The 23,665-nt window shown below is 40.8% G+C and overlaps 1 protein-coding gene and 1 long non-coding RNA gene across 3 annotated transcripts in view; one reads left to right on the plus strand and one right to left on the minus strand.

The window, feature by feature from the left end:
- LOC306832794 (E3 ubiquitin-protein ligase SH3RF3-like) overlaps window positions 1–23,665 on the minus strand; it is a 294,881-nt gene that overhangs the window by 201,369 nt on the left and 69,847 nt on the right. For both annotated transcript variants that reach the window (XR_013780262.1, XM_079357768.1), the window contains exons 2-7: window positions 21,137–21,412; window positions 17,746–17,841; window positions 10,701–11,009; window positions 9,367–9,482; window positions 6,107–6,277; window positions 2,007–2,305 (exon numbers count right to left, since the gene is read on the minus strand). Coding sequence is in view for 1 of the 2 variants with exons in the window: in XM_079357768.1 (XP_079213894.1) it covers window positions 2,007–2,305; window positions 6,107–6,277; window positions 9,367–9,482; window positions 10,701–11,009; window positions 17,746–17,841; window positions 21,137–21,412 (1,267 nt within the window). In the remaining variant the exon portion in view is untranslated. The remainder of the gene's footprint in view (window positions 1–2,006; window positions 2,306–6,106; window positions 6,278–9,366; window positions 9,483–10,700; window positions 11,010–17,745; window positions 17,842–21,136; window positions 21,413–23,665) is intronic.
- The window catches only part of LOC306832807, a 159,943-nt gene that overhangs the window by 99,983 nt on the left and 36,295 nt on the right, over window positions 1–23,665 (plus strand). The gene's annotated exons all lie outside the window — the stretch shown is intronic.

A 23,665-nucleotide genomic window follows, 5' to 3' on the forward strand; every position in this document is an offset into this window, starting at 1 on the left:
TTAAAGTTTTTTTGAGTACAAACAAAACACTTACACTTGAGAGACGATACATTTTTCATGAGCTGACCAATTTGGCCCTAAAAGCCACAAATCAATCATTGAATCAATGGAAATGTACCTTCAGGAATTCAGTGGGCTTCAGACTACAAGACAAGGATTCTGATTCAAAAAGTTCAAAATGATTTCCACTTCTACTTGAGTGAAAAAGCTCGCTGACAAGTGTACTTCTCAGGGAAATCTTCAGCAAACCAGCCAAGTGTCCACCTTAATCAGTTCCTTTTAGATTGTATATATTCCTTCTGGTCATCTGGTCTGGTAACCAATGCCCTCACAGGTAGCTTACCTAGGATCTGTACTATTGTCAAACAAAATAGATGGGTATCTGTGAAGCAAAAGGGATTTTTTTTTTTTTACATCGGGTAAAATAGCCTACCCAATGAGCTGTTTTTTTTAATCAGAAGATTGAAACTCCCAACTGTTCGAGTTTGAGCAGTTGGAACAAAATAATTTCTCAAGTTTCACTCAACCTTCAATCTCAAGCAAGTCGCAAGTCAATGTGATGAGAATCAAGTCAATGCTCAGGTCAAACAAGTCACAAGTCATGAAATTCTAATCACCCAGTAAACTCAATATAGTATATTGGCATGAGAATATTTGATGTTTGCACAAATGATCTTCAAGTTTAAAAATAGACATCATGGAAGTCAAAATATATATATATATATATATTTTTTTTTTTTTTAAGATTTATTTTTGGCCTTTTTGCCTTTTTATTGATAGGAAAGTGGATAGAGTCGGAAATGGGGAGAGAGTGGGGAGAGACATGCGGGAAAGTGGCCACAGGCCGGACGCGAACCCGGGCCGCCCGCGCGAGGACCGAATCCTCGCAACATGGTACGCGCGCTGTCGCTGCCGCTGAGCTATCGGCGCCCCCGTCAAAATATATTTTGGAAAAATATATTTTATAATATAAGTTATCAAGTCAATTTATGATGTCTCCCTAAATATGAACACAGTTCTCTTCTCATGTTCCAAAATACATTACCTTACAACCACTGCGCTTCTCTTACTGTCGTTAAACCTGTTAACAGCATATTATGTACCACTACGACTGTTTTAACTACAAGTAAGTTACCTAAAAAAAGTTTTTATAGAAATAATTCTCCCAGTAACAGTGTCTGCATAGAGACCCTTACCTCTGCCTTATCCAGTACTTCATGACAAACTAGACCACCTGCTGTGGGTGAGTTCTCATGGCCACACATCATTAGTGTAATTACCTAAAGTAGCCTCTATCAGATCCTCACACACATGTGCAGCATGTGACCAACTTATCGTTCTCTTTAATCAACTTAGTCTCTCTCTTGTATACTTTTTTTCTATATATATTTGATTCTTCTCATACCTTTTTATACATGAATAACAACACTGAGGAAACTGGAGTTAAAAAAAAGGCAGTTGTGCGTAGATACCGACCACATTTTCTACATGGTGCACAGGCTACTGGAATTAATGACGGATCAATATTCAATTATTCTTTAATCAGGGACTATGAGGCTAAAATTCTGCATGGTCCCAAAGGATGTGGACTCTGCTTCTTTAAGCCTGTAGTCTGGTGAACAGTGTGCTGCAGGGTGTGATATTGCAGCATGAAGTTGGAAAAGGACCAAAGACCGGCACATGCTTAAAATATCCACTACCTTTAAAGTAGTTCAACATTTCTCTGAAGAGAAATGGAACACAGATAAACCGTTTTTTTATTATCTCTTGCGTACCTCTTTGGTCAGAGGATTATAAATCTTGAACTTTCCAAAGTAAGGTGGGTCTGTACCATGATGCTAATTTATGATAATCAGTGGACATGTGATTGGTAGTGATCAATAAACTGTTTACAATGGAACAAAAAGAGGCCTTCCTGAATGTTTAATGAATGAATCCAAGGTAAAATGCTTAATGGTAAAAGCACATTATGCTTACATTGTGCGTGAAGGAGTGTTTCTGCTTACCCAGCTGCATTGAGGTGCGTGCCTGGTTAACTGTGTGCTGACTGGAGCGCAGGCAGTTCTTCAGCTGGGCGGCGGCAGATTGCGGCGAGGAGGCAGGACTGGTGGAGTTAACAGAGTTGGCTGAGTTTATCAGTGGCGTGGAGGGACGGGGCGAAGAAGGCCCCGGGGAACCAGGGGATGAAGGGTCGGGGATCTTACTCCCCACTTGACTGCAGCCACTTCCCCCTCCTCCTCCTCCTCCTCCAGCCACCGGACTGGACAAACAGGAGCCCCGAGATGAATTAACTCCAAAGGGAGCCCTGCGGGGGACAGAGGAGTAATCAAAAGTCAAATCATACAATAACATTTGTTAATTTTCACTTTCTTAAAGAAAAACACAAAGTCTTCAACAGCAGACATATAAAAACCAGTGAAGGACTAAAGACTGCCATGAGATTTAGTAAAGTCAGTCTTTTGTCCATGGTAATAAGTTTCATGACTTTTTATTTTGTCCCGTCTTCAGGTCAAATTTAGAATTTAAAAAGCTTCATATTACAACGTATTACATTCTAATCAACCTTTGGATGCGTTTACGCTCTTTCACTATTGCATGTTCAGAAACTAAAGTATGCTTGTAAACATGGCTACAATTATACCTTCTTATCTGGTTTTCATCTTTATGTTACCATGAAGCTCAAAGCACGAGTAAAACCCCGAGTAAAGCCTCAAAATGTTGGTGGAGTAGTTGTAGGTTCGTCCTCTTGCTTAGTACAAAGTCTTAAAAGTCAGCATTTAGTCCATAATAGCAGAGCAGGAGCTACACATGGTGCTATTATCTTCTGTCAGAGTGAGTGATTTTCACTGCTATTATCTGGTCTGTGGATCAGCGCGACACGGTGTCTCAGTGTAGCATATATGGAGCTTCAGGCTGCTCAAGTTTGTCTGCAGACTGCTGAATGGCAGAACAGTGAGCTGAACATTATTGACTCAACGGTATTCACACTCTTATGGCTTCCCATTGACTTTCCTGTCACACACATACAGAGTTATGGCTTTCCCTGTGTGTGTGTGTGTGTGTGTGTGTGTGTGTGTGTGCGCAGTTATGGAAACAGGGATGCTATTCACAGATTGTCTCTTTTTTTTAGATTCTCTTTTAGACAAAGTAGACATGCGTGATACTTCTTCTATGATGAACTCAATAACACAAAAACATTTAGTCGCTTACAAAAACATTTTTTGGCTACTTTATTTAATTTATTAAGGGGAATAAATGAACTTTTCATTCCTAGAATTCTTTTAAGATTCTTAAAAAAAATGTCATACATGTCTTCATTTAACCTATAAAAATAAATATACAGAATGAAAATATTTAAACCCTTGCATTTTTACGAGAATGATGTGAAAATGTCATTTTCCAGTCTGTGTTCGTATAACTGACAATGTGAGTGTGTGTGTGTGTGTGTGTGTGTGTGCATCTTTGGCAGCCTCTCATTATCATTTTGAGAAATTTCTAAGCTGCACTGCAGACAAAGGGGTGAGGCGGGGAGAGAGGGAGAGAGGGAGAGAGGGAGAGAGAGAGAGAGAGAGAGAGAGAGAAGGGCAGGAGGACAGAGTGCGCTCGCGTAAAAATAACAAATTGCCTCTCATTTGATTACTCGCCCATCCTGCCTTCCTCTCTCTCTCTCTCTTGCTCAAATTGCATAACTGCAGAATGTGAAGCGGCCATTCATATCCACTAGAGAGGGACACCTGCTGTTTTTGAAGCCTTCTCATCTCTTTGTATCATTTTCTTTATTTTGCTTTCTCTGTTTCTCTCTCCCCCCTCCCACTCTACCTAAGTCTTTTTCAATCGTCTTTTATTTTCAATTTCTTCACATATTTCCCCGTCTTTTTTTCCCCACTCTCTTCACCTGTCCTTTCTCCATCATGTTGAATATTTTACCCTATGCGCACACTCTTCTCCTGGATCATTTCTTTTTTTGCCTCACCTTTCATCCGTTTATCCATATCTTGCTCTTCATCTTCCCATTATCTGTATTTCCCTCATGTATGCCTATTTTTCTTTGCCTTGCTATTATAATAATACTCTCTTTAATTTTCTTCTTTCTTTTTCTTTGTCTGCATGGTGGAGCAGAATACAGATTAGCTGAACAGTCAAAACAAACGTTATATCCCATATACAGGAATAATGTGTGTAATCAAATCAGCAAAAATGACTTCAGCCCACTCACTTTATTTTGTTTCATGTGGTTTTAACAGCTATGAACAACATAGTTCAGGCTGCCAGAAGTAACTGTAGAGATAATGATGATGATGATTATGATGAGAGTGATAATAATGATATACACTTTGCTGGTCTGCAAACAAAAGAAATACAGGGACAGTTTTAACTGACTGTTCTTTTAGAAAAGAAAATATAGGGTGCATATTCCCTATAACTCACAGTCACTATCTGCTGTTCTTCAAGTTAAACACAATAACCGTGTTATTTTGCATGTTTCTGCTAAATCAAAATAAAAAAGCCGAAAGTCCAAAAAGGACTGATTTTCAATGTCAATTCATCTGAGGGAGGCAGATAGCTAGTGTGTGCGTCATCTGACTTTGTCCGATGGCATGACTGTGTGCGTCTATCCAGTGAGTAAAACAGCACCGCTTTTCAAAATAAAAAAAGTGATTTCAGTCAATCACAAAATAAAGATATGTGTGACTGATCACAAGTAATTACAGTTTAAAACACCTGCACTTATTTTTTACATTTTAAAAAACTCACATGTGCGCCAGTCTTTTTTTTTCCTCCAAATTTCAGACATTTGAATTCAAATGTTGCCCGGGACGTCCCCTGGATACACGTCTGCCTCCCAGGCAAAATGAGCTGAACCCCTGCAGCTCACTGCGCTCATAGCTACACAGATGCATCTACGACTACTCAGACAACTACGTTTTTCACTCTCCACGATTTAATCCGGATTTTGCCAAACACCGCAATTTAAGTCCATAAGAGTATGTTAAGCTTCACATTACTGCCTGAGCATTAAAGACGTTTAATAAATAACCTAGCAGCAACAGAAGGTGGCTATTGTCCTGACTGGCAAACATTTTGACAGTCTTCTGAAGTCAGATCGCTTTAACTACGTCTTCACATGCTTTGATATGCTGAATGGCTCCATCTGGAGATGATACCTGCAACTTTACCACAATGCAGTCATTGTCATTTAAATGTGGTTTATTTAGCATCCCCAGTCGTCTTTTTGTGGAGAATGCTTTTCGTCCTTCCAGTTTTTTGAACACATAATTATTCTCTGACAAATCTCATGAAAGAAAAAAAAAAGGGACTTCATTTAAACAATCAAAGCATGTCTTTGTTTTGCTTTGTGGAGAACAATTCTGTTTTTTTTTTTCCTGGTGCTGGCTTCTCAATATGCCTGGTAGATTTTCTTGTGTGATAAAGTGTAATTTTGACAGTTTTTGCAGCCAAAGATAAAAGCAGTACCCTGAACCTCTGCCAACTTAAGACCAAAAAAAAACCCGGCTTCTTGCTCGTACCATTATAGTGCATGGAAATGTGCGTGCAATCACACGCTGAAAAAACAGAACGAAAATTGCTCTTCTCCATCCGATGTGCATTCAGGTTGAGCTGGAGCCAGGACGTTACCACAAAAGATTACAACGTCAATTGTGAAACAGCCATCACTGCCTGAGTGAGGACCAAATGAGAAGCCTTAGTCTGAATGTATTGAACTGCTGGCTTCATGTGACAAAATAGGTTGCACTGAATGAAAAGCGGAGCGAAGGTTTGAAATAGCAGCTATGAAATCAGCTTAGGAACTCACTTGTTCCAACATGCCGTGTAATCATCCCTCTCACCACCAGGCTGTAGTTCTTACATTTACTGCACAACTGGAGCAGTTAGAGATGAGTTATGCTACAGACGAAAACTCATTTGTTAAAACGATCACGTTTTGGTCCCCTGAAGCATAGTCTCTCGAGAGAGATTCTGTCACTTTTTGATCTTTGGTATATAAAGTCGAACAATGTACAGTACCATAAGTTTCATCAAGCTACGAAGAAGCTAATATCACAGCTACTCTAACACGTATCCTGGTGCCTCAGTCTGAGCTCACCTGGAGACCGGGGTGACGTAGTTTCCTGGAAAGACCCCGGAGGCAGCAGTTCTCAATGAGGTGCCTTTGAACCATCCGTCTTGACACTTCTCTGTCACCCGATACATCTCCCCTTTCCTTAGTTCAAGCTCGTCAGCCTTCTGGGGCTTGTAGGCGTATAGAGCCAGATAGCTGGGGAACAAAGAGACAGGCAACAACAAAAAAAGGAGTTGAATATTAAATCAATTCTTGCCTGCAGGAAATGTTGACTGCTCAAGTGTCATTTCTTTCTGATGTGGATTAACTCTGGAATGCATTATACAAAAGTTGAAGCAAAGCAATTAGAAATGCACAATGCAAATACATGAACAAGTAAACTAATGCATAAAAAATAAGCAAATTAATCCTCTGAAAAAGAAGAAAAAAAGTTCCTGTCAGAGTTAAAAGGGGAGAAGGGAATAACAAATATTACTGCTCTTTTGAATCACAAGACAAATGACTCCTTTGGTACACAATGAGTGAGAATATTCATGAAACATTCCTCTGACGCTCTCCCAGAAATGAGCAGAAATTAACTCATCAGACCACTCCGCATCAAAAAGTTAGTTCGAGATGTACAGTGCTGAGAACCAAGGGAAACATGCTGCCCTTGGTCCACGACTCCTTTATTAGTCCATCAAACAGCATTTTGATCCACAAACGATCTTTGTTGGTTCAAAGAGAGAAATTGTGGTTTCTATCGGAGATCGGTCCTCCAACTTTCTGCCATCTATTTTCAGTTATAGCCTTTCTTAACGTCAGTTTCTCTTTAAATATAACAGGAACGAGGTGGGAGGAAGGCTATAAATGTGAGTGTTGTTGGTCGATTGTCTAGAGTAATAATTCACATTTTTGTGTGTCGAGAGACGAGCTTCACACTACACTCTGTTTGTGACGGTGTATTTGTTTTTCAAGGATGCACGGCGGTGCAGTGGTCAGCGCAGTCACCTCACACCAAGACGGTTCCTGATTTGAATCTCTGTTCAAACGTTTCTGTGTGAAGTTTACATGTTTTGCCAGTGAGCGTGGGTTCTCTTCTCTTGGTACTGCGGCTTCCTTGCACGGTGGAAAACATGCTAGTATGGTTTATTGTAAGGACAGCCAAGGAGAGCAGTAAGGCGGCACTAAGTGATATTATCATTAAGAAGAGTGCGTTGACAAAAAAGGTAAAAGATACGATTAAAATCTTAAATAATTAGTTTGCCTTTACTTTGCAGCTAAGCTATCAGACATCCATTCTCTTACACAATACAGTGAAGTGGTATTTATGAACACCTTTCGGAGTATTAGTGTGGATATTCATGAATACTTTTCTTCTAGTAAACCAATTATTCAAAGCTCTGCTGGCAATATGAACAACTATTCCCAAAGCTTCCATTGCTAGCTTCCAAGCTATCCATGCTCCTGTCAGAGCGATGCGATCATCTAATCAGATGCTGCTTGATGTTCCAAGGTGCCGGCAGAAAACCCGAGGTGACAGAGCCTTCGCTGTGGCTGCTCCCTCTCTTTGGAACGCCACATTTTCACATCTTTTTATTTCATTTTCCTAATTATTGTATTTTAATTGTTTTTATTGTCTTTTTTTATAGTGTGACTTCTGCCTGTACAGCACTTTGGTCAACCAAGGTTGTTTTAAATGTGCTCTAGAAATAAACTTTGATTGATTGATAAAGCTTGAATGGGTCAGTATGTCTCTGTGTACCTACATGTCCTACTTACAGGTGCATGACAAATGCATGAAGCGGTTCCGTTAATCTCACTGTTTTTGTATGTATAGCTGTAAAGTGTGTCTGCGTTAACATATAAATGACTTTCTGGTGCTGTCACTGGGAGACATTCGTAGTATGTAGTGGCAGACAGAAGACGATAAGACCACAGAATAAACAAGCCCTATATGTGCTGCCTCTCCACGTTGCCATGGTAACAGTGGGGGGACTGTCTCCCCGTCTCCCCATGGCAACAGGAATAGTTGCCAGGTCAAGATGGAAACGTCCGACCTCATCAGTGGAACAAACCCAGTCTGGACATATGTGCATGTCTGTTGAGTGTGTATGTGTGTCAGCTTGTGAGTGTCTAGTGTGTGTGCACGTGAGTGTGTGCATGTGTGCGCCTTGTAAGGTGATATTATTAAAGCTGACAATGTTGGTGTATTTCACTTACATCCTGCAGGCAAGACACCAGTTACTAGCAAACAGCACACACACACATTGACAAGCACACACACCGGCACACAAATGTGTTGTGCACAAAACCTCCCCGACGTATTACATTCCCTAGTCTCTTTCCTAAACCATAACTCTAATTCTAACCTTGAAAGAAGTAAGATGACCGAATATCCCCTCTTTCCAAAAATGTCCTCGCTTACAAGGTCTTAAATGAATCGGTCCACACAAGTTAGATGTAAAAAGGCACAACGACACACTCACCTTGACACTTGTATCTTTCTGGCAGTTACCGGCTAGATTAATTAGGAGGTACATTTTTAGAACAGTCTCTCTTAGGATTGGCATTTTACCAGCCGTCCGGATCTGACAAGTGAGGTTACATTTCTACAAGACTGTCATTGTGTTTGTGTGTCAGTTGTTTATTTTTTAAGTCTATTTAAAAAACTATTAAAGTAGAAAAGCAAATCGCAAAGCTTACAACCAAAGCCTGTTTAATCTTATTTTGATTTTATTTATGTAGAGAAAAATGTTCAGACTATAGGGACAGACAGATGCCTTTACCCACATTATGCAGAAAACTATTTCCTCCATCGATAAAAGACAAATCCCTAAAAAGCGGAACGATGGTCAGAATGAAAGATCTAAATTCAAAATATATCAAATGCTGATTGTACGTTGTTCAACTGATGGTGATGCATTGTTTCCCAAGGCTCATCTCTATGAATGCACACAGCACTTAAAAAAAGAAAGAGAAGAGTAAAAGCTGTATGGCTGTTCTGCTTCATGCTTGTAAACATCACACAACTGAGCGAACAGTGTGTGACTATATTTTTCTTTCCTTCGGGGAATTTCATCCTTGACTGGTGGAGGAGTAAATGTGGTTGCAGAGGTGGTGGAACATGGCCAATAACTCTGGGCACAAAAGAGGAAACGTTTTTGACGCTGCCAGGAGGCGGGATTTGAAATCATGATGGATCTCAGCTACAAATCTAATGTGTTGAAGAGCAGAACAGGTGTGTGGAAGAGGGGACTAGAAACCCAGGTCTCAGGTGTGTGAGCTGATACATGTATACTCACATGTTGAGTGGCAGCTGCACCTTGGCATGGGCCAGCAGCTCAGAGGTAATGGATGCCACTTTAGGGGGCACCAGTACCCCTGCCGAAGAGGGAGAGGGACCCGGGTGAGATGCATCCTAAAGACAAAAAGACACACACACACACACACACACACACACACACACACACGCACACGCACACGCACACGCACACGCACACGCACACGCACACACACACACAGTCAAGTTTTCCATTTAAGATGAAACATTGCTTGCAATATGTTGGCGGCAGCACTTCCACCTTTTCAATATGCATCCTGGGTGTTATTCCAAAACACATTGAAACCAGGTGTGAATGCAAGCAGAGGCAATAAACTTAACAGCAATGTGTCTCCAGTCTCCAGCTATCAAAAAGAGAAATGGCTTTATTTACAATGAACTGTCAGAGTGGGGCATTGGGAGATAAAAATATTACAAAATCCACAGTGTCCACAGTGAAGTATGGTTTGACTAATATACATCTATTTGAACTTCACATAGAAAGACAGAAAGAAGCGTTTAAACCATTTTATACTTCAACAACCGACACTAAAAAGCTGCTCTGCAATCATAAATGCACAGCCTGCTCTGACCTCCACCTCAGCGGCAAGGAAGTGTGGACAACAGAAACGCGAGGAATACAAAGGAGAAATCCTTCCTGCATCTCATCCCAACTCCACCTATACCATCTTCCTAACAATGAGTAAGGTCTTTTACCTTCTCTGCTGTAAAGCGTCTCCAGATAACACTTGTTATGAGTTGGCACTATGCAAGCAAATCATTTAATTACAAAAGGAGCCGCCTGACAACGAGTCCTGTCACACTTCTACTTTACATGTAATTGTGCACCCCTCACTTGTAGAAGAGGAAGGGGTCTATTAGAGCGTTTCTAAACTGGTAGATCGGGACCCAAAAGTGGGTCACAAAATGTAGCTCTAAAATATTGTGTCAAAAAGACTGTGAAGCAGTTTTTTTTTTACATGTGTGTTTTGTTCCGTCTCATTGTTCAGTCACATGTTTTGAACCGCCTGAGATCCAAACGGCACGATTTTTTATGAATAAATCTGATTGGTTGAAAAATATCTATAATGTTGGAGTTGTTGATGGGCCTGGAGACCAGTTGAGAACGCCAGTGTTAGAGGACTTATTACAAGGCTACACTGGCATCTATACCGGGTTCTGTTTATTTTCAGTATTTCATCTATCAGTTTCTCAATAAATTATAATAACATTCTTTTATTTTTACTAAAGCAAAGGATCTGAATGCGAGATTTCATACTTATTGCAGCATGTATATATGCACTTTTGTGTATGTACCTGGATGCGTGCAGCAGCTCTGGGGTCCGAGGAGCTGATGAGGACTGGGTGGGAGATCTCCATGCTGTGTCGGTTGTTGAGTTGGGCAGCTCTCTGACTGACAGACAGCGCAGAGAACGAATGTCTCTTCTTTGCGTTTTTCTTCCCTTCACCTCTTCGATGGCCAGAGCCGTTCCCATTGGACGGGGAGGCGCTTGGGGAGGGGCCAGGGGAGCAAGGACCCAATGGGGCTGGCTCGGAGCTGGGACCCGGAGCGTTAGTTGACGCGGGCTTGTCGATCTCCATCAGCTGCTTGGCGGTTTCATTTAACTAAGAGGAGCGGAGAGACAGAAAAGAAAGCATGGTCGAGAAAGCAGAGAGGAGGATGAAAGACAAGAGGAAGAGTTCACGTGTTAGATTTCATTTCTAATAACAAGACTTCCATACACGCACAAGAAGGGGTTTCATGTGGCCTTTCCTCCCTTGTTCTTGTTGGCAGCTTTTCAAACCAGCCGCAAAACAATCATCACTTATAACAGCTGGTCCAGAGAGACCCGCTCAGTGTAACACACACTCTCACTGTCTCTGTGTCAAACACACAAACACTCCCACACATTTCCTACCCAAACGACAGTACCTCCTGTAGCTCTTCCAAGAGTATTCCTTCTTTCCTGAGTTTCATTTCAGCTTATTCTTCGGACAATTTAAAGTTCTATCTTTTTTCTATTAACAATAAAAAGGAGTATTCCTCTTGATATTTTTTTTTTACAAAGAAGTGTTTGTTTGTCATTTAAGTTGTTCTAAATTAAGTTATTTACACAATCAGCTGTTTGTATCCAAGGGTCAAGCTCTGTTTTTTTAAGACATTACAGATGTGATTTATTTTATTTTATTTTTTTAGATGCTGAAGAATTCACACCTGGTTTAGGGTTTAACATCTCATTCTGTAAACGTCATAATTCAGACAGTTTTAATGCAAGGTGCAGAGTTTGTCTGGTCCTTTAACAAAGCTCTGCTGAATGGAACTTCACCTCTTCCCATTAAGTGTTTCATTAATTCACAGTTAATTCCTTCAGTCAGTTCTTGCCGTCTCTTTTCAAGTCCTCCTGCCTCAGATAAATCATTTAACTGATTGAATCCAGCATTGACACAGCTTTATGTGAGTGAGACTTACAGTTATAAGCAAAAGACATCAATTATGTATCCCTCAACTGGGCTGTCAAACAGCATGGATTTGACATTGTCTTCACGTGTTGACGGGGTCATCTGTGTTCTCTGTGCTTCTGCTCTGAGACACTGAGCATTTCTCAACACAACGACAAAGTTAGTACTGGTGCAAGCCACATGTCAATGCTGCTGGCTGTCTTTTCACACGGTAATCCCACGTGTCATCGAGGCTCTTTAGCGCTGACGTTTGTTTATCAGGCAGGAACAAAACAACGCTATAAGGACGAGAGAATCTTACAGTTTGGTAGAAAAGCAGTAAGTTGCAATGCTAGGGAGCTTCACCATATATTCGGAAATCACAGGAAAAGACTGATTGTCACACGTCTCATGGGCTATCTAATCATCCACCCATACAGTCACCACACGCTGGGCTGGCCATTAATTCTGCCTATACTCCGACACTCACACTGCTTTTCAATCTCCTACTACTACTACTGGCTACTGTCTACCAGCTGCTTCACCAGTATTTATATGGACGCTTTCAAGGCTTATGTTTCTCAAATGTTCATCTATGTTCTAAATGTCGATTCCTCTAGAGGTGTTTGTGTTCAGGTGTAGTTTGTGTAAAGTGGCTGTAATGTGTTTCAGTGAAACCTTCGAACAAAGTAAAGCTGTCACATGCAAATGAATTGCTAAAATAAATAGTTCAAACAATATTGTTTGGGGGCGCCGATAGCTCAGCGGCAGCGACAGCGCGCGTACCATATTGCGAGGCCTCGCTCCTCGCGCGGGCGGCCCGGGTTCGCGTCCGGCCTGTGGCCACCTTCCCGCATGTCTCTCCCCACTCTCTCCCCCCTTCCAACTCTATCCACTGTCTATCAATAAAGGCAAAAAGGCCAAAAACAAATCTTTAAAAAAAAAAATATATATATTGTTAGCCATTTGACTCCGGTAACATGTAGTTGGGGCAAACGTCTATTGAAGATGTGTTGGCTATTAAACTTTTTCAAAGTGATATAATCCTGCTGTGTGTGATAAATACTTAACAGAAACAAGTGGAAAAGAGATTTCTCCTTTGCGACTGTATTTTGTTCAACACCTGCATCCGTGGAGGTCTATATATAGATAACATTTTCTCTGCACAGCACTCTGCAGTGTAGAACCAAACATTACACCTCCAGTACATGACTGAGTAGTCAATGTAAAGTTCTGGCATGGACATTATTTGTAGGATCTGCAAGATATTGTCTTCAGGCATGAGCACATAAACACACACACACAGACACAGACACAGACACAGACACAGACACAGACACACACACACACACACACACACACACACACACACACACACACACACACACACACACACACACACACACACACACACACACACACACACACACACAGACAGTCTTGCACACAGAGGTCAAAATGAAACAAGACTCACACTTCTATCCCCGCCCCTGACACATTTACATCGCAATCATGTCTACTTGATGTAACCTCAGAACTCCTGAATAATCCCTGGAGACATAGACAAGCATTTTTTTTCATGTGTTTTTGTTTGTGTGTGGCGTCTGTGAGAGAGACAGAGAGAGAGAGAGAGAGAGAGAGAGAGAGAGAGAGAGAGAGAGAGAGAGAGAGAGAGAGAGAGAGAGAGAGAGAGAGAGAGAGAGAGAGAGAGAGACAGAGAGAGACAGAGAGAGAGAGAGAGAGAGACAGAGAGAGCGAGAGCGAGAGAGCGAGTGTACAGGGCAAACCCGTCTGGGCTCAGTGTTGGTGATGTTTCATTTCCATATTAATAGATATGCTAATCAAAGCCAAATCATATGCTAATAAGCATGATGGATTGATGCTGCGGATATAACTCAGTTTGCTCTCAAGAGGCGGAAAACTCAAACACACAAGCACACACACACGCATACAAACACACACACCTTCATAAGGTCAGCGAGGTAACAAACTCAAAACTAAGTAAATTGCAACCAATCATAACTTTTTCCGATGCACACGCACACACACACACACACACACACACACACACACTCATCCTGACACCACGTCTCCTGTTTCAGTGTCTCTACCACTACTACAGAGGCCTGGTCATGCTGCAGTGAGGGAGATAAGGGAATACGAGTGAGTGTGTTTGTGCAGATTTAGAGGGAAAGAAAGAGATAGGATGTTGATAGAGACAATTCTTCACTTGGTGCTTTTGGCTGAATGAAATCTCCAAGGTCATCTATTATGTGTTGAGCTAACTGTACTCGCCGAGCTCCGCACCTTTTGGACACAGAGGGGTTCGGAGGCAGGTCTCTCTAGGTAACAGTGAGACACAAGCTGATGAGCTGACATCTGCACTGCGAAAATGATAAGCCAGCAAGATACATGCATGCTCATGCACACACACACGCACACACACACGCACACACGCACACACGCACACACACACACACACACACACACACACACACCCACATATACACACACACGTTAACCAGAAGCAGGTGAGGTGTGTGAAAACTTTCCCTTGCTGTAGAGACAGTGAGATAACAGAGAGAAGAAAGAAAGATGTCCTCGGCAGAGGTCATATTGCAGCACCCAAAATCCATCATAAAGCTGTCCACATCTCCCTCCTATTTGCATGAATTGTCCTCACATCTGCTCAAAAAGGTAACCTTAGCTCCACCTTAACTGCTACGAACAATCCAACCTTCTCACCACAAAAAAAGTAACACAGAGGTCATTGTTATCCAGTTCAGGTGTATGTGAGTCCAGCAAAACACAATTCATCAAGATATTGATTTTGAAAAAATCCACATAAAATCCTCACATCAAGCCCCTGGGTCGCCCACCCCTGACTTACACAAATACAAAGATTGCACGAATATAACAGGCTTGATTCCACTTCACTGCTGTACTGAAGTTGTGTGTGGAGTTTTCATCCTGGGCAACTCAACATCCTCTCTTTGTGTTATCCTTGGACCACAAAATGGCTCAGAACTGAGATTTGTTTCTTTTGATAAGGGATTTATTAATAGTGACAAATGCACTGGGTAAAAAAGAACCAGCCTGTAACTCCATCCACTAGCACTCCATTGTGACCCCGATGTTTTTTTTTTAGGGCAAAAGTGAGATAGTACAAATGTTTGCTTTCACTCGTTTGTCTTTTTCAATGATTGAGCCTGTCGGAACATGATGGTTTGGGCTGGTTTTGAGCATGAATGTAGAAATGATGTCTTGGTTCTGTTTGGGTTTGGTCAAATAGACTGAACAATATACAGTCAACATTTCACTTTGGAATACTCATTGGGATGTGCCATGGTTATTTTGGCAGACATAAAGTGTAAAAACACATTTATCTCCTTTCTTTATGTGCCACACTACTTCCTGTCGTGCTGCGGTTTGTTTATCTGTGCTATAAAGCACATGGCTAATTCAGCCAGTGAATACTTATGATAAGCTGTGTTTATTTACTATGGGCATTCTAGCTAGTCCTGATAGCAGCAGTAGCAGCGAACTTTAGCAATTGCAGCAAGAACCATTGACGTGGGGACGACAGAGCTGAAGCCAAACACAGCAGACTATTCTGTCCTTCCATTACAACTCCAGATAAACCACCGTGGTTGGATATGTACAGTTATAGTTTACAGATGAACAGAGGAGCAGATGAACTTAACTACGAGTTCATGAACTTATTCGGACAATAACAGGACAATCATCAATGGTAAGACTCAAATCTGAGAGAAAACTGCAGAACACAGTAACACCAACACGGTGTCCGAGCGGTTATGTCGTGCGCCCCGATGTACAGAGGCTATGAGTTCACTGCTACTGTAGGTCTGTATGCTCAAATCCTCTGATGCTGCCTCTTTGCTGCATGTCATCCCCTACTCTCTCCTCCAAACATTTCCTGTCTCTCTTCAGCTCTTATCTAATAAAGACAAAATACTCAAACAACTTACTTAAAAAAAGAAAAGAAGAGAAAATAGAACAGTTGGCAGGTTTGTGCCAGGCTTGGATCCACAAGTTCAGCTTGGACAAAAATATGTGGCCCGAGCAAAACTATGTTTTCTATCAACTGCAAATCCCTCACCACCAATCCATTCCTCCTGATAAACAAATATTAAAACACGTAGTTTTCTGCACAGACACACTCTACAGTATGAACACTCAGATCTGCAGAAGTCCAGCTGGAGCCTTCTTATTGAGCCCACATGACACACACACGCGCACACAGACACAGACACAGACACAGACACAGACACACACACACACACACACACACACACACACACACACACACACACACACACACACACACACACACACACACACACACACACACACACACACACACACACACACACACACACACACACACACACACACACACACACACACACACAACCCGCACAAGACTTATCTTTTACCCCTGCTGTGTCTCAATGATGGCAAGCTCTAAATGATTAATGCATCTCAATCTAATGGGAACCCCTGTGTGTGTGTGTGTGTGTGTGTGTGTGTGTGTGTGTGTGTGTGTATGTGTGTATTTGTCATGACTGTTTCAGTCTGAGCCTAAATCATGGACAATAAAGAGAGGAGTGAGGTCAAACTGATCATTTTCAGGGTAATAACTGCATACACGAGCATGCAAACTCAGAAAAGGTCCAACCTCAAAGAAAATGAGAGTGGGTTTTAAGATGGAAAAAAATAAAAAAGAACAGTGATGTTAAATGTGTGCAGATACAGGTATCAATGCATGCAGATGAAAAGAAATACAATGTTGAAAAGCAGCATGAGGGATGAGTCATTCCATTAGTATCTCTGTCTCTCTAATCTCAACCTTAATGGATTTCTCCATGCTACACTTTGTGAATGCACAATACACTGGATAAGAGCCTTATTGTCCTGACAAACACACTTATATCGCAGTGCTTCCAGTTTAACTGAACCTCCTGTCAGTTTTGAAGGTTTCATCATTTATTCTGGAAGAGGCCACTAGAGATCCGGTGCAAAAAAAATGCTGGTGACGGGGAGAGAAAGAGAAGCCTTAACAACAGTGAGTACTGAGGCAGGACACATCATTTATGTTTCTACCAATAGATTAGCACTAAATATGATCCAGAGCAAATTGTGCATGATTTTTTATTTTTTTTGAACAGTTGAACAAGGATAAAAGTAAACTACACTTAACTCTTGACAGGCATGGCATGATGAAAGAATGTCAAATACTTTGGGTGTTGGGGTTTTATCCTTTTGCAGGGAGAAATAAAGAAATCTTCACCACAGCTACGCTTCAAACAGCATTTCCAATGAAAGATGTATTTCTAAGCCAGATTTAATTTCTCTCACCACGTTTGATAGCAACAATATTTGCTGATACTTGATAGCAATTCACTGTCAATATGTAATCCATGGATAAACTTTAATCCCAAAGTCAGGTAGCTGTAAAACACAGGTGTAAGAAGGTTATAAAAGGAGGCTGGAAAGTCACTGAATGTGAATCTGAGTGAAGTGTTGGGGCTGATAAATAGAGTTTACTGCTGCTCGATTTGTTTTACCAAATAGGCATTCAGTTTCATCAAAGTTATCTGTTCATTGTGCATTACAAGTGTGTGTTTCTACATTGTAGGAAGTAGACTGATTATCCTACAAGATGAGAAAACGTTAGCTGAAGTTGTTTTTGGTCCAACAGGGAATGTTTTCAGCCTCCTCTATTAAACAGTCACAGTATGATCAATGCCTTGATGTAATACATGTGTCCTGCTGCAACATTGCTTTTGTTTAATCAGCTCTTTCTATAGCTATCTAAAAGTGTTTTGTGAGTGTGTGTGTGTTTGTGTAGGTGTTTGTGTGTGTGTGTGTGTGTGTGTGTGTGTGTGTGTGATGTGTCTACCTCCACATAGAGAATGGGGAAGATGCCAATCTTGTCTCCCAACATGCCTTCTGCCCAGTTTTCATCCACTCGCCTGATTACTGTCAGGACCTCATCCTGGAGAGAGAGAGAGAGAGAGAGAAGAAAGGAGTGAGACGACACACTTAACACCCAAACCTGCACACAGTTTACTATGTTTACTATGTGTGTCCAGATAATCGTGCTTTTGCATCCCTACGTATCCAATTTGGTGTGATTTTAAAAATAAAGGGGTGGATGAATAAATATGAGTCTGAACAACAAGCTATTGATTTATTGAACGCTTGTTTTTCAGAGTTTTTTTTTTTTTTTTTTTTGGAAACAGTGCTGGAGCTTTCAGATATTGTAAATTGAGAAATAAAACTGCATGGATGTATATGCAACTTTGTGCGAGGAAAGCAAATTACTAGTACTATTTATGGCAGTTTTGATCTATGCTGAAGGACCAAAATGTCAACTGACACCTAACATTTAAAATCGATACTGCAGTCCAAATTCAAAACATTGGAGAATGTCTCCGTCTCCCCTCGCCCCCTTCTCCCTCGAGTTGAAGTGTACACAGGTTTTGATGACGCGGACACTGAAGCTTTAGTGTTTAATCAGCTCTCCAGCCGTATTGAATCCTTTCTGTGTTCTTACCTCCTTCTTTCGAAAACATCAACAATATTTTTCCTAGTTTGACAACATTTCTGTTCACTTTGCTCATTAAAATAAATACTGAGGCTTTTTCGGTCGGGTAGAATCGGATACATCTTAACCAGTTCGCTTGTCCGCATTCATTGCTTCAACACCTGTTGGTTTATCGTTTGCCTGTCAAGCTGGAAGGAGAGGGGCAATACGGCTGTGCTGCCTACTTCTCTGGTCAAAACAAAAACCAAACATTTCCCACTGGAATCGAGAGTTAGAAGGAGGACATGCATCTGCTGCTTTGTTGTTAGAGAAGCCAGCACTTCAACATTGCATGTTTTCTTCATTTTTTTTTTCTTAAGGCACAGGAAGATCATTTTGTCATTCCATTCAGGAAATACCTTACATATTGTCCCTTTATGTTAAAAAAAAACAACTGTTTGAAAACTGTTGGTGTGAGGTGTAAACGTACAAGCAAGACATAAATGAGCATGAAGATTACATTTCCAAGGACTTCTTGGGGGACATATTGTTTTCTCAGTATTATAGTGAACACTCATCTAACCATGGTATGTCCTTGTTCACTACATCCACCCACAGATTTCACTAAGAGGCACTTTCCCTCTGTTCTTCTGCTCCTTATAAGAACACAAAGGTCTTAGTAAGACCATTAGGGACGGCAGCGATAATGGTGGGAAATGACTATGTATTAGTCATACTGAGTAATTACCTCTCACACTGAGAAAACAATATCACACACACTGGTTCTGCATGACAACACGCATAGAGCACACCACAGGGGGCATGAGTTTCCATGAGTGTATGGCTTTGTGTAGGCTGGAATCTTTATTTTTTTGATAAGTTTAGCCCTAAAAAAATGGAAAATAACGTGAACCGTGAACATCTCCTCATAGTCTTTTATTCTGGATGTAGAGCATGGTATTAGTGTATGACTACGACTACGAGGCAAACACCTACAGTGAAGGGTACAATGTTCTGTAATTTAATAATCTTTCTCTCCACGGAAACACTCAGAGTGTAGAGTGAGACAATGTGTCGAGTGTTCAGTCGTCGTACAAATGAGTCTGTGTAGCAGCAGGAACAAAATGATAAGCTTTGAAGAACCGAACAGTACACGGAATACAAATCACTGTTAACATAAAGCCCATCCTGGATACTCCCGTCTGTCTTTATCTTTCTGTTTCCATCCTCTCCAAAGCATAATTCTGCTGACACTTTGACGTAAGGGGATGATTTGGAGATGTCAACAACTCTGTCATCCATCAATCTATCACAGCTCATAGAACAACCAACCAACCAAAGTTTGTGTTTTTGAATTAACTTTGAAAAAACCAAATGCCATCCGGGTCAGTCAGCTACTTGAGAACATTTGGAGCATGGATAATTTATTCTAATACTGAACGTGACCATCTTTAATAGTTCCAAAGTGAGGGTAACACTGGCAGTAAAAGCAGCATGACACTTCACTAATGAAAGAGCAACCTTGGTAAAGAGGAGCAGAAGCTGCCCACATTCAAGACCCACAACCCAGCCGGACTCTACTTAATTTTCATGACAAGACCAAATAATATTTAACATAACATCTTTGGGTCTTGGTTGCCATCTTTCTCACTAGGAAACACAAGGACCCATTAAGATGTATAGGTGAAGGTTGCGCTTTGACTGCACTTAAAGGAGAGTCATTATGTTTACGGTACTTTGATTTCAGAATTCCCACCAGAGAAATCTTGAACAAACAACCAGAGTCAGTGAAACATGCTTTCATATCCAGGGTCAGCACATCAGCAGGCACCCTGGGCTGTGAACTTAATCACAAATTCATGGTTATCGGATATGAGCATTTTTGGTAAAAAACATCTGAATGTATGACAAAAATAAGAAAAATAACTGTACGTAAACAAACTCTCTCGGCATGCGCACATTTTATAAATTGGATGATTGGTATGAGGTTTAAGGTCTCACAATAACCATTTTCAAATTAAGCCCAAGCTCACTGCCACCTCCCCTCAGGATGATAATAAAATAATAAAATAAAATGCTTTTAGGAGGCATTTTGTATTAAAAAGGCGACATGTAACAAACACAAGTATTGAGTTGTGAGTAACTGCATTCTTTAATTTTTTGGCAATAATGAAAACTGTCACATCACATATGTTTCTCATATTTGAAGAACAAGGTAGCGGTGCAGCATATAGGCCGAGATAATGTACTCCACGTTTGAACTAATAAAACTATATCAACATAGAGATGAATGTTTTCTTACAGTGAGAAGAGGCATTACACTGTACGTATGAAGAATTTCTAACCCTGCTTTAAGAAGTGACTTTCCTTAAGGCAAGGTTAAACAATCGTAGCAGCACGGAATAGTAGACAGCGGCGTGTTTAAAGAAAAGAAGCAGAAGAAACTAAAAGGAGAAAACTGTTCTATTGGGTATGCAGACTATGTACTTTTCCTGTTTGAAGTTGCTGTGGTTTACATTTGGAGAACCAGTCTGAAGAGTGGAGTCAGTGGTGATAAATTATTACTGGCCTCCAAAGAAGCAGCCTGGTTTTACAACACAGATAAAGTGTTCTCTTTGACTTCTGTGCTGATGTTGTTGTACAATCATCCTTCCGATCTGTTCATCCGTATTTGATTTCACCAGAGTTGTTGTCTGACATGGAACAATTGTGTCCTAAAGTGAGTTTGTGTGTGTTCAGCACATGTCTTTGTGTGTTTTGTTACCTTGCTGAAGGCCAAACAGTCTTTATCCTGGTCTTTATCTTTGACCTCAAAGTCATACAGTGCTTTTCCCTGAGGCGGAGTTTGGCTCAGGGGACGCAGCAGCTGGATGTAACTGGCGGGCAAGAATCCGTGGCAGCCGTTGAGCTCGCCGTGGTACCAGTTGTCATCCACTTTGCGTCGCAGGATGATGATGTCACCCTTAGAAAACTGGAGATCTCCTGGTTCTTTTCCTTCGTATGAGTAAAGGGCTTTACCACAAGGCAGTGCTGGAATGTTCTGAAAAACAAACACACATTGACATTTATACAAAAAAACAGTAATGTTCAATACACTGCTCAAGCAACCTTATTTTCTAAGATTTGTTTAAAGCCTTTATTCACAGCAGATAGAGAAAAGGAAGTGGGTATGAAGTGAGGTAGCTATGAAGTACCAAGGGTCAGAGTTGAACCAGGACCACTGAAGGACTACAGGCTAATAGTACACACTATATAAACAGAAGGCCATGAAGCGCCCCTTTTATATTTTTGTCAAACAAATCTGAAGTGAACACAGATTTTGGAGGAATCTTAATCCATCTGATAAATCTAAATCGCTTAGAATGAGGAGTGAATGGTAAGGGGTATAGTAGTTGACAATGAAGATGACATTAATGGATGAAAAGATTAAAAACAACAAAAAAGAAAGGGTTAACAAGAACAACAACAAAGTTTCTCAATTTGTCTCTCAATGTGTGCCTCCCCTGGTCTCCTCAAATCCTCAAATGAAATGATCTGAGAAGGAAAAAAATGAATAACTGAAAACCTGACCTGTATTTGTTGAATCAAGCACAAAGGTCAACACATTCAGAGACCTCAAAAACTGTTACAGCCGGAATTTTGCTCTGCAGTTTAAACCGGTTGCTTCCTAAAAGCAGATCACAGTAAAACATTGCCTGCTTTTTATCTTACCATGCACCAGAAAAAAAGTCTGTCTAAATTGGATGTTCTCCTATATTACAGCCCCACACAGTCATTAACATAAAAGGTTAGGTGACAGACATCTTGAACAGAGCCGCATTAAGTGCATTTTGGAACCACTGAAGAGGATTAAAAGCATTGCTGTCAAGTAGCAGTTTCACTGTGTTGAAATTATCTGCACCACGCAAACCTTGGTTGACAACCTTACTTGTTTACGTTGAACTGCAGTTCATTATATTCTTCCTAAGGAGCTAGAAGTGTGGCTTTTGTGGAATGAACTAGTTTGAAGTCTCTTATGTAACAATATGATAAATTCCATTGCTTTTCATTTTTTTCATTTGTGGTGCCCCATTTTTTAAGGAAGGTTCAAATGTGTCAGTGACTCCTGCAGTGTTCAGTAATTTAATTTTATTCACACACAAAAAAAGGCTAGAGGGCAAACTGGTTCTGAAGCAACTCAAAACAGTATAAAATCCAATATGTTGCAAACTGTTGGCCCTGGAGACAAATTTGTAGAGCTTGGATAGTTGGATATGTGCTCTTAGTTTCATTTTATTCCCCCCCAGCAGTCTGTGAGATATGGCTGGTTATTAAAATGTTTGCTGGGTAATTGCTGCTCCCACCTTGGGCCAAACAGTAATTTTGGAAATGCCAGAGCTGTGTGATGCACGACTCCCTGGAATATCATCAAAGTCAGGTCTTGCTTATCACATGTTAAAGACAGACACACAGTGAAACATTTACCCTTCACAAACATATTTCTGTACTGATAAAAAGGTTGCATTGAACTAGATTTATGCTAAAGATCTTTTAAAAACAAGGTATTAATCAATGTTCACTGACCTTTCGCTAAACCTCCCATATCTCCCAAACAGAGATTAGGCTACTGACTGTAATAATGTACAGATGACCTGTCAATCTTTGTGCTTATACCTCATCAGCGTGGAAGGGACTGTAGGAATATGCCTTTCCAAAAACAGCAAAGGAATTCAAGTATTCATTTGAGCTAACATTACCAATAGGCTAACAGCTGATACCTACAGTATTAACCCATGATTACTTCCAAAATGTAAAGGCCAGAGTATCAGATTTCAAGCTAACATTGGTCTTTTGTGTTTATGGTGTCGTATTAAAAAAGGTTGGTTTATGACTGGCAACTATTTTTCCTGCTTTCCCCCCATGTGTGGCAGATATTATGGTACCAGAGTTTAAGCTAATGCTAACACTGCTTATTCCATCCTTACATCGGGTTTGTGTGAAAACTCAACATTAAACAGGGCTAAGTTAGAACAACAGACAAGAATCTACATTTCATTGGATCAGTAACTAACTCACAATTTGAATAATGCTGTATTTCTTTATATCATCTCTAACAGGTCACAACTATTTGCTTTAGTCAATAAAGTCGTAGGTTATTAATGTCTACATCATGCAGCTCCTCTGTGTAATAGCAGAGCTAGAGACAAGACAATCTCTTTTACCAACTCATTGAGCTAATGGTAACTTAATGAGCTCTAGCTAGCTACAGCTAACCGGAATTGGTACGAGACAGACTTCTAGTCTCCTGACGGTT

Source organism: Symphodus melops, assembly GCF_947650265.1.
Source record: "Symphodus melops genome assembly, chromosome: 12".
NCBI classification, from domain to species: domain Eukaryota; kingdom Metazoa; phylum Chordata; class Actinopteri; order Labriformes; family Labridae; genus Symphodus; species Symphodus melops.